Source organism: Pogona vitticeps, chromosome 3, assembly GCF_051106095.1.
Source record: "Pogona vitticeps strain Pit_001003342236 chromosome 3, PviZW2.1, whole genome shotgun sequence".
Taxonomy (NCBI): Eukaryota; Metazoa; Chordata; class Lepidosauria; order Squamata; family Agamidae; genus Pogona; species Pogona vitticeps.
Window position 1 is genome coordinate 40,523,298 of NC_135785.1, and position 12,249 is coordinate 40,535,546.

The 12,249-nt window shown below is 39.7% G+C and overlaps 1 protein-coding gene across 6 annotated transcripts in view; it reads left to right on the forward strand.

Moving 5' to 3' along the window:
- Window positions 1-9,731, forward strand: part of NMNAT3 (nicotinamide nucleotide adenylyltransferase 3) — a 46,982-nt gene extending 37,251 nt beyond the window's left edge. For 3 of the 6 annotated variants that reach the window (XM_020793157.3, XM_078389219.1, XM_078389220.1), the window contains exons 4-5: window positions 1,096-1,205; window positions 8,247-9,731. In XM_020793157.3, the coding sequence (XP_020648816.3) occupies window positions 1,096-1,205; window positions 8,247-8,656 (520 nt within the window). In that variant the 3' untranslated portion in view covers window positions 8,657-9,731. Of the gene's footprint in view, window positions 1-332; window positions 365-1,095; window positions 1,219-8,246 lie in introns of those variants that run through there. The other 3 variants (XM_078389221.1, XM_078389223.1, XM_078389222.1) reach the window with 3 other exon arrangements.
- Window positions 9,732-12,249: the final 2,518 nt, after the last annotated feature.

Here is a 12,249-nt window from a genome sequence, read left to right on the forward strand (position 1 = left end):
TGGGGCTCATCCAAGTTCTTACACTGGCTTATGCATGACATTGTCAGGACTCAGCCCTACAGTTGGTCTGTAGGGCTGAGTCCTGACAATGTCATGCATAAGCCAGTGTAAGTGGACAAGTGGAGATGAAGATTCAGTGTACCAATGCCTAGCCTTGCCAGAGAACAAAATAATACACTGGTTCCTTCTGCATGGAAGCTTGTTTACATAAGTCAGAGAAAGCTAGCTGGGACTCTGACCCCGCAGAGAAGGGACATCTAGGAAATGCAACTTTTATTGCTTGTTTCAGACCAGATACCCTTTGACTGTTTTACCTCTCCCTTTTTCAACAGGGGCAAGGTCTGAAGAGCTATACAACATACAGGTTTCATGTTGCGAATTTCTCAGTTTCTCCTCTGTTTCTGTGTATACTATAATTGTTATAAAGGTCTTGGGTGTTTCACTGTCAACCTGGATCCAAACAATTATGTTGCTAACTACATATCCAGGGGAGCTTTGAACTCATGCTTTCTCAAACATCCCTTTACACTAATGTATGCAAAAACTTGTTCTGAAATTAAGGCAGGTTTTTAAAGCAGTTTGTAATGTTGCTTAGGTGTCCTCCACCCAAAAGGGGAAAAAAGCAAATCTGCTGCACATGCTTAAAGTACTGTACTACTTTAGCTAATAGACAAAGACTACTTTCTACATTCTTATCTTTCCCTGTTTAAAGTTGGTTTTTATCTTTTATTTGACTGTATTGTTGCTTAATATATAAATGCCTGAAATGTTGATTACACTATATTGTGTTTGGGGAAAAAAGAGATCCAGCAAAAGATACCAATTTTCTATCCATTATCTCTCCTGGAGAAGTAGTGGTAACATAAAAATGAAATAATGCTCGATCAAAGAGGTTCACATTGGACAGGAATGTGAGCTACCATTGACACACTCTTGCAGTGCACTGAATTAATATGGCAAAGTCTCCAATCACCACCTAATTAAACTCCAAAGTGCACAAAAGCCGATTGAGTTTTAGAAACTGAAAGTGCAAGTTAATCGCCTCCTGTATCTCTGAGAGGATTACCTTACACAGAGGCCTTTATTTTAACACAGGCACCATTACAAAGAACTGCTTAAATCAGACCATATCAGGAAACTGCCTGGGGAAAACAATAAGCCTATAGAAAAAGCTGCTGGGCCATCGCTTGCTCCATCATTCAGAGGTTTGTTCATGCTGTGAGTAGTGTTCCTTGTGTAAGTGACTGAAGCCTGGCTATTTCAGTTTGTGAACAAATGTGCTTAAGGGGGAAAGTTGGGTGTTTGCACTGTTGATGATTTTGACTAGCTCTCAGAGGCTAGGATTCTCTATTGGGATCTTAGCCATCAGTTGAGCCCTTGTAGTTGAGTGTTCTCTCCAAGTGATTGGAAACTCTTTCCCTCAAATGGAAAGACCTTTCTGTGCTTTCCTGTAGGCATAGAAAAGTGCAGGGCTGTGTCCACACATTCTGATGTGCATGCAGGGCTGTGTCTGCACATTTTGATGAATAAACATAGGTTGAAGCAGGGATTGCCACTTAACACACACATGTATGCATGCACACATGTGCACACACACACTTGAAATGGTTCAAGTCATGTGCAGTGGTGGTAGGCAAACATCTGTGGCCCTCCATATGTTATACTGCAACTCCCATTAGTTCTATTCAAAGTACCCAGTGGTGGCAGATGATGCAAGTATAACAACATCTGAAGGGGTACAATTACCCACTGTTGTGTTAAGAGCCGTGTGTGTATATGGCTGTGCACAAAGGAACCATATAATGTGTGTTGGTCAGGTGTGGAATCATTCATCCCTGAACACATGGAAAATGTTAGGGATTGCAGTCACAGCTAGAGTTTGATAAAAACCTAGCTGTGCCTTTTAAAAAAGGCTGAGTAGTTAATTCCCCTGTCTAACCCTTCACTGTCCCTCCATAGTTGTGTTCACTCTTCTCTGAATGTATTGTAAATGAGCTTTCACCAGCTATTTGGAAATTCATGGCCAAGGACATGGCAGATGTGTTCAGTCATCTGTAGGCAGTGAATGATTTCAACTCATCTTCCCCAAGTGAGGTTTAATCTCTTAGTGGCTGTTGGATTCATCAGTTTGGAGCAGCTACATCCAAAGGTTTCCAGCATGCTCATCAAGCAAGCCTTCAAGAATGATGCTGTTCTCAAGACAATGTCTGCTGAAAATGTTGACATCTTATCAGTTTCACAAGGAGAGTGGAAGTCATGCAGAAGTAGTCAGGAGGCATCCAGATGAATTACAGTTCCCATCATCTCAAAGCAACAGATTGTTATCTGTCATGGGGATTAGTCTGGAGATGATGAGAGCTGTAATCCAGCATAGAGTATCACACAAGGCACCAAGATGTATGCTATCCCAAATGGATGGATGCCAGAGCAGGTTCTCATTGCATTTGACTGTTCCAAAGGAAGGACTTGACTACACTGGGAAAAATGCAGGAAATGCTGCAAGTTTGGGGTGGGCTAATTTGATATTTTTCCCTTTGATCACATGGCACAAAAGGAAATATGAATAATCTTGGAGTTCCCCCACTCATCTGTAATTTTTTCCTCTGCCATTGGGGCTATTACTTTTTTCAAAAATGTATCATTTTGTATCAGTTCAGGCATGTGATTGCTTGAACTGATGCAGAAGAGCTGCCAACACACACTCAGAAATAGCAAGCAAAGCCCATCACCAAGACTGAATGACTTCCTTCCTTCCTATCTTTCTTAGCTGAGGGTAAAGCAAACTCGCCCTTGGAAAGTCTCTTTTTTTCTTTATAGGGTGAATGTATATGTATTCACAATTCCTTGCTCAGCCCCAATTATTGTTATGGTATTTATATCATACTCAATAGTCCTTGAAACAACTGAGAGACGATAGTGAATAAAATGCATAAAGAGGAAATAATTTTGTACAGTCCTTCTCAATTAGACCAGGTAACAAGAAGATTGTCACTGTTGACAAAGGTTTCTAGGCTAAATCAGTGGTTCTTAACCTTTGTTACCTGGATGTTTTTGAACTGCAACTCCCAGAAACCCCAGCCAGCAAAGTTGGTGGTGAAGGCTTCTGGGAGTTGCAGTCCAAAACTCCTGAGTAACCCAAGGTTAAGAACCAGTGGGCTAAATAACCTCTAGTCTGTCTAAACATGTGACTGCCAACCACCTGGTTATTATTTGCTGATAAGCTTCCTGGCAGAAATAAGGCTTACTATAGATTTAGAAGACAGCTGTAAAATCAAGATAGTGGCTTCTAAAAGCTAATAAGTGATGACAGACAGAGGCTCTAAATGAAACACAGAGAATGGATGTTCAGATTACTTCTGCCAAGCACAGAATGCCTGTCTGCTTTTCCTCTTTCTAAACAATATATCCAGCTTCCTTGTAGAGTAGGGTAAACTGCACTGTATTTGTCTCAGATTAACTCAATAATGACTCCAAATCTTCTGAGGAAAACACTGTTGAATTTAATATAATGTCTTTCAATTGAGGCACTTAATACAGCATGTATGGCTCTCCTCTTCCCAATGTTATCCTTACAAGACCATTGTCAGGTATGTCACTGTGAGGCAAAATCCTTGGCCCAAGATCACCCAGTGGATTTCATGGCTTAGCGGAGATTTGAACTCATATCCCAGAAGTCCCTGTCTGATACTAATCCAAGACATGCAAGGAGATCTTCAGTCATATTTGTCAAGAATTTGGGGTGTGCAGATGGGTCCGAGACAAGGCAGTCTTCCAGGTCTGGCACATTATCCACACCTTGGAAAGGCTTTCCCAACTTCACTCCTGGCCATTCAAAGCATTGGTCAGGACAAGAAGCAGGCAGTTCTTCTGCAGCTTAGATTTCAGATTAATCTGGGGATTCCTAAGGCTTCTCTTTTCATTAATAGTCCCCTGAGTTCTTCACCAAGCAGTACTTGAGAGGCCATCTACTTCCTCCTTGGTGTAACACCTATGTGCGATTTTTAAGAGCATCTTTCCCATATTACTTTGAAAGTGCTGGTGAGGAGTTTACAAGATCTACTATCTATTTAATAGATAAACTCTTCCACCTTATGTGTGATTTATTTCAGTAGGTCTAAACCTCTGTGATAGTCACCAAATTTAGCATTATAGAGAGGGGCATTTCCCCCGCCTTTTTAAGGAACACCTGATTGTCATTCCATTTCATATTGAATTTGGGCAGATAACTTGTTTGGTTTCCTACCTGTTTTGCTTCAAGAACTTAGTCTCTAAATGAGATCCCACTGGCTCTTAAATCCAGAAGCTTCCTTTGTGCTGATAGTGGTTTCTCCTTTGGCAAGCTTGGTTCTCCTTACTGAAAAGGTCTCACATGGTATTATAACAATTTTCTATCCGCCAGTATTGATTTAGATATTCCAGTCAAAAGCTTGCAAAAATAAAGACTTGGATACTCAAGAGAAAGTAGAACACTGTTATAGGCGTTTGACTTTAGAAAAGCCATTATCAGTTGCGAAAGTGCAAGATCATTATTTAACAGTAGCCTCAAAAGTCCAAGGACATTATATTCTCACTCATCTTCCCTCTGGAGTTGATTCTATCAGCAGCCTTCTTTAAAAAGCCATTTACTTGTTCAATTCTGGCTTCATTTCAAGATTTGATGCTTATTAAAGAAGAGATTCTTATGTTCCCACAATTTTTTTTCATCCCCCCTGCCTTTTTTAATGACTGTCAGGATAGATGCATGGTGGTACATTCTATGTAGCTTTACCATTGTGGCATTTGGTATCACTTGGCAAAAGAGCTCAGCTTGGAAAGCTACTCAGAGGAATATATATATATATAAGGAATGGAATACTAATGCATAACTTGGGTTAGGATCACTGTCCTTGCTTTATGTTATTTAAAATAATCCTTTTATTGTCTATTCCAGTCTGTCAGAATAGGCTGCAGATGATCTGTGCTTGGCAGGGTTTACAGCCCAGAAGATGGAAGCAGATCTTTTGTATGTTGGTTTCTGGTCTGGGCCCAACTCAATAGCCACTCAGCTACACTATCCTTGTCCTGAGCTTGGTGAGTCTAGAACAGTGGTTCTTAACCTTTGTTACTCGGATGCTTTTGAACTGCAACTCCCAGAAACACCAGTCAGCACAGCTGGTGGTGAAGGCTTCTGGGAGTTGCAGTCCAAAACTCCTGAGTAACCCAAGGTTAAGAACCAGTGGTCTCGAAAACAGCTAGCTGGAGAGAAGACTATGGAGCCTGGCTGAGACTTTATCACTCCCAAACACTAATGTCCGCTCAAGCTCAACATGCTTCCAGGGAGTCCCAAACAAAATCCACACTTAGAACACGCACCAGCCTTGCAAGGTAGAGCTGCCACTATACTTACATGCACACCAAAATCCCAGCATCATGGTCAAAGCAAGGTGTGCTTTCAGTACCACAAACACTCTCAGCCAAAAATCCAGACAGCTATATGAAAGGATTCCCATATTTTATTAAAAGAGAAAATAATACGTTAAAAGGAGAAAAAGCAAATATTCCAAAAAGTTACAAAAGGTTTTCTCCAAATACTGTAGCACAATGCATAGATAAAGACACATGAGAAACAAACCAGAAAACGGCAGAAACTAAGCTAGACTACCTATTACTTGTATGTTAGCAGAGCAATAACATAGTTCTGGGACATGCACAGATTGCATACTTTCCCGGCATGGCTTCTTAGGACAGCAAATGGATGGCGAGCAAAGTCCCTCCTTAGAGGCTATTAAATTAGTTTTTCTTATTCCTTTTGTACATTAAATGAGTTATTTCGCATCGATCATAATCAAGATCTTAATCTCCTTTCATGTTCACCCAAAACCAAAGAATTTTCCTCCCCTCTTCCTTTGCCACAGCTCTAATTTGCATGACTCCAGGAAGGAAATACTTTGCATGCAGAAGATTTTGGGTTTAGTCCCTCGTATCTCCAAAGGATCAGGCAGCTGGTTATGGGAGACACATCTGACTAAGATCCAGTTCTAGTACTGGGCTAGATGGGCACGTCAACTGATTTGATGTAAGGCAGCTTCCTATGTTAAAAGATGACCAGGAGAAGGGCTCAGTGTGTGCTTCATAATTCCGCTGAAGCCTAGGAAAGCTGTTGTGCATAATGCTGAATTCAGAATTCAGCATCCAGAAAAATCTCAGAGATCACTTTGTTAAATGTTTCTGGCCTAACACTTAGAGCAGTCTGACAATGGAACCAATTACCTTGGGAGCTGATGAGCTCTCCAACAGTGAAGGCATTCAAGACAAAATTAGAGACTCATCTGTCAGATACTGTTTGATTTAGGACATGGTGGCACTGCAGGTTAAACTGCGGAAGCCTCTGTGCTGCAAGGTCAGAAGACCAGCAGTTGTAAGATTGAATCCATGCAACAGAGTGAGCTCCTGTCGCTTGTCCCAGCTCCTGCCAACCTAGCAGTTCGAAAGCGTGTGAAAATGTGACTAGATAAATAAGTAGCACCACAGTGGGAAGGTAATGGTGTTCTGTGTCTAGTTGTGCTGGTCACCTGACCATGGAAACTGTCTGTGGACAAACGCTGTCTCTATGGCTTGGAAACAAGGATTAGCACCACCCCCTACAGTTGGACACGACTGGACAAATTGTCAAGGGGAAACTTTACCTTATTGAGCAAGGATTTGAGACTATTGCATTATAGGTTCCTTGCAACTCCATTTTTCTGCTATTCTATGATTCTTTTTAAAAGAAACAAAAGCACACCTAGGCATCTTCACAAGAGTTCTGTACCACCAGTTCACCTTACTGAATAGGTGATCCCATGAATCAGTTCTGCCTCATTTCTTTTTGCAGACTTAACTGCGACCTGCCCATATTGCTTTAGCTCTCATAAACTTGTATATGTGGACTGTGTATAAAAATAACATATGCAAGAAAGCTCCATATGTGTTCTAGATGTGTCTGTTTGATCACCCCTTGTAGTCCAAATCCAGTCCAGCATCTTTTGGGGACTGGAGTTCATGAGAGCCCAAGCACAAAGGTAAGCTGCCAGAAGCCTTTGGTTGGAGACATGGTAGAATTTGCATTTTATCACGTATCTTTTAGAACGTCACACAGGTTCATTTTGCCACCCACAAAACTTCAGCCCTGTTAGTGCAAGCTCAGGAACTGTTGTGCATTTCTAAATGGAAACCCCCATGGAGACTCAAACATTTGTTGCTTCTTACATCACCTCACTAAAACTCATTTGTAGTTGCTCCTACTAAACAATGTGAAACTCCTCTCTAAGTAGAAGTGGGTAGATTGTGGTGCTTTCGATTACAAACCTCTTATAATTGCTCACTGTTAGCTAGACTATCTAGGGAACACAGGAGTTATAATCTAACAACATCTAGAGGCCTACAAGTCGCCCACCACTATCTTGAAGCTGAAACTAGAACTGACCAACTGTCCCCAAAATCCTGTGTGTTAAAAGTTAGCCCTTATTAGCTAATAATAATTCCAATAATAATCTGTTCCTTCTTAATCAGTTTGTCTATTTGTCAATGAAAAAAACAACAGCTTTTAACAGGTAGGTTGAAAGATAACACTTTGTTCTTTTTACATTTAGTTTTTGTAACCCTGCATCAAAGAAGGACTTTACCAAAGGGGGAAGAGTTCAGCACAGAATAACAGTTTCTGAGAGCTTTGAGAATACAATTTGACAAGAGAAACTGAAAGGACTGGAGTTGTTTACTCCACAGAGAAAATAAAGGAGGTGGAAAGTGTTGAGACATACAGCAGTAGATCTGATAGAATGTATTATTGTCATTTATTTATTGCTTTTAAAGGCTCTTCGATGTGACTGCTTTGCTTTGTTCAGTGCCATAGATATACAGGTATTATTCATCTATACATGTGACACAGCTATTTTCTAAACAGGCAGTACTGCTCAATAGGAATATCATACTCTTCTGACAACTTAATTACAGTAAGTTTTTTTTTCTGGACAAATGCAGTTCTTGTCCAGTTTAGCAGGTCCATCAGTTTAAAGTGCTAAATGGAAGGCAGTGTTAAAGATTATTCTTGAACAAGTGCCTTTAGCTGTCCTCATATTTATTGATACAAATTACACCACCCATGTTTTTGTTACATTGTGATTGTATACCATACCAAAGTAAAAAACCAAGGTTGAATGTTTCAGCAGAAGAGAACATGATAGGTAATGCTCTTCAGAAAAGAGTAATCATTTGTTATATCCTTGCAGTTGTTCCGGAGCTGAAACTTCTTTGTGGAGCAGATTTTCTGAAGACATTTCAAGTACCCAACCTCTGGAAAAAAGAAGATGTTTTAGAAATAGTGAGCAAGTTTGGGCTGGTATGCATTAGTCGTGCTGGTAGTGATCCTGCACAGTGTATAACTGAATCAGAGCTTTTGAATAGATACCAGTACAATATCCACTTGGTCAAAGAGTGGGTCCGGAATGAAATCAGTGCCACAAACATAAGACAGGCCTTGCGCAAAGGGCAAAGTGTGAAATATCTGGTTCCAGACTCAGTTATTGCTTACATTAAGCAGCATGATATTTACACAGAAGAGACTGAACGGAAAAATGAAGGGGCATTGCTGCAGCCTCTTAAGCAATATAGTGCTATGCTCAGCCCTCTTAATGACTGAGGATTCTCCTGTATCAATGCAGTAGAGTTACCCACTTCATAGACAAAGGAAATACTTTATCTATGAAATAAAACACTGTTCTCTTTTAGCTCTTTTCATTCAGAATGATCTGCTGTTTGGGAAATCTGTGTACCACACTCCAAGGCTTTTGTAGCTGGTACTTACTGAAGACCCCATGGTCATCAGTCTGAGGAACACGTTTACACAAAAACTAAGGATTCTTGTCCAGGACTATAATTGAAGTCCATACATTCATGCTTTTCCCACTTGATGCTCTCTGGAAACACTGGAATCTGCTTGCATTCAGTGAAATTGCTGGGTCAGGGATATATGAACACTTGAAATAAGCACCATTTGCTATATTAGCACCTTATGATTTGTATTGCAAGAAAGTATATTAGGTTAAGTACGCATTGATTGCCAGAGCAGTTACTTTTATACAGAGCTTGCATTTATCCTAGGCTTTATGATCCATGATTTATGAAGCCATGGACTGCTACAATGTCCCCTACCCCTCCCTTCCTGTGATGCACCAGTTTTTTTATGAAGATACTGGCTCACGCTAAGCCACTGTCCCCCATCTTACACCTCCAAGACAAAAGTGACTTATCCACTTCTACATTAGGAAGATTAGTCAGGAGGTAAAGGTTTTATGAAGGCTTGGGCACATTGTTCAAACTCGGCAAATATTAAAACAGGAAATATGTATTTTAATATATTTTGGTCATATTTCAGTGTCAGTTCTGTGAGGCCTGTTGAAAAGTTTTTGCATATTTGTTACCATATCTGTGCTAGGATGCTTTTAATGTGTCTGCTTTAATACAAATTTGTCAACTGTGATCATCTGGGAATAAAAATAAACAAACAAAAACAATCATGCTTGTCAGCATCACATTCACAAGGATTCTTCTCCCAGAAGTCGATTGATGTGTTGCAAATTGTATTCTATTACTGTAGCACTTGTACTGTACTTCTAAAGAAATAAGGAGAAAACATTCTTTCCACCCACCTCCTACATATTCACATCTGTGTGGGTGCTTCAGAATCTTTCCTAATAAAGTCGGCGAAAACAGTCTGATTTTACTACAACAGTGTCTATTCTTGCCACAGTACACTCCTGCCCATCTTTTAATGTAAAACATACAGCAGATTCAATACATTCCTTTACTGTAACCCAAAGCATGAACTTGAAAGTTCCACCATCTTCCAGCCAGTATCCAGAGAGGTTTTTTTAATTTGTGGCATGTGTTATGAACTGATGCTTCAAAAGACAATATAGAAGCATCTATGTGTTTCCTTATTATTTTTATATAAATGTTCTTGTCTCCCTTTCTGTTGAAATTCAGGAAATCCTTTACAAAATTGTCTCCAAGCATCTCATTATGAAGACACAAGAATACTTGTCAAGATTCTGAAGGGTGTTTTATTTCATTATGCTTCAGTGGTGAGCTGGTGCCTCAGTGCCTCTTGAACAAAGTTAATCACTCCAGTGTCATTCTCAAATATCATTGTTCTTGTTTCACTGGGTTTGAGGATGAGGATTGAAAACACAATCACAGGGACCGAAATAGGTCAAAACAAAACAAGGTTCTCATAATACCTACAGTCCTAGCCAATTTTCAGATGAAACTTCCAGTATACTAATGGAGAGAACGCTGGACTTTGGGAAGGCAGATTCAAATCCTTGCTTAGCTAACAACACTGGAGAATCTGGACCAGTCACATCTTTTCTCTTAGCCTCACTGTGGTGTTGTGGAATTGAAATATAGAGATGGAGTGTACTGTGCATGTTTCTCAGCATCATTGAAACAGTGACATTTTTGAAAGCAATTACTGTAATTATTAGGTATGTTTCCATTTTCCTCCCATGTAAAAGTTCAATGTGGCATGTAATACATTGAAATTACTAAATGCATAGATTGAAATGACCTTACATGTAATCAACTTTCACTGCTTAAATTCAATATTGAATATGCTACATCAGAAAAATAAGAAGCTGTGCTTTTACTGTAACTTCTCTTTGTGTGTGCTCGCTAAACAATCCATATTGACCACAAGATTTAAGCTGATTTGGAAAGTGGGGTCAATTCAGTTTGGTTTCTTGAGCAATTCCAAGTCTTCTTGATATGAAAATATGGATGCTCATACTTCTTTTTTATTATCACAGGGAGAAAAGCAAGTTGAAAACAACTTTCTGTGTCTCAGAATTGGGTAAAATTTGCAATATAGTTGCCCCTTAAGATTGGTTAATCAATCAATTTTGCTTAATCAGTCTTGATTCAGTAATTGATTTAAATTTCCCTAACTTGTTCTGCATCAGTGGATCTCAGGCCAAGGAACAATCAATGAAATTAAACATATAATTTAAAATACAATTAAATCACTAAAACACTGTAAAATAGCTACAGATTGTGCAAGACAAATTTGGGGCAAATTGGTTCTATTGGTGTTGGTCACATGCTTGCTTATTTTCTGAAAGAGCAGCCTTTACAGTGTGGGAGTTTTCAAAACAAGGGCACTTAGATTTCTTGACATTTGTTGTGTAAAGAGCACAAAGAATAGAGACGGCTGAAGTTAAATATGCACAATGAGACCCATGGCATTTTGGTTAAACCGCAGTACTGCAGTCAAGTCTTTGCTCACAAACTGAGTTGGATCCTGACAGATTCAGGTAGCCAACTCAGGGTTGACTCAGCCTTCCATCCTTCCACGGTTAGTAAAATGAGTACTCACTCACTTGGGGGGGGGGAGGCAAAGTGATGTTTGCATAATTATGTTGTAAACTGCCCAGAGAATGCTTTAGCACTATGGAGTAGTGTATAAGTCAAAACAACAGCACATATTTCAAATGAATAGGCAAAATTCAGAATAGAAGTGGAGTGTTCAGACTTTGGAGAGAAAGTCTTCCCCTTTTATACCCCTTTCTTTGGCTTCTGGGGCAGTTTGTATGAAAATTACAGCATAAAGCAGAGTTGTGGAGCTGCTGGCTTGAGCTAGTTTCAGTCTACATTTGTTCCTCATTTGAACAAAAGCTTCTCTTCTATTTAATAAGTGATTGGAGATGGTTGTGGACAGAGTGCTGGAGAGATTAGCAGTTGCGTTGTTTAATGGTGATTAGTTAGCATGATTGGAATGGTTTGAGAATGTGGTCAGATGGTCTGGTGAGAGTGCAAGTGAGATTGTTTAGAGAAAAAGATCAAAAAAATTCAAGCTGGAGAGCCAAAAGGAGTAAGAAGTATGTTTAAGAGTGGTAGTTTGTGGTACAGTTTATGAAGATAAATCTGTCTGTAGCAGTAGAATGTATGTATAACAAAGAGTATGTGACATATTTTTCTCCTGTTGGGCTCTGTGAATCACACATATGGGTTACCTGTACAGAGACTTTTAGAACATTATAGAATCTGAAAAAGCTCATTCGTCCATATTCTGTTTACTGTGCCTGTGCCCCACCCTGCTGCTAGTCCTCAGTTGCCTTTTAGCCACCGCTGAGGTAGCACTTTGGGAGTACACTTTAGAGCCTTTGTAATGTATTTGTATTTGTTCATGTATAGTTATTTCTAGACAAACATAGTTATTTATTGTCTAGGCCCTTT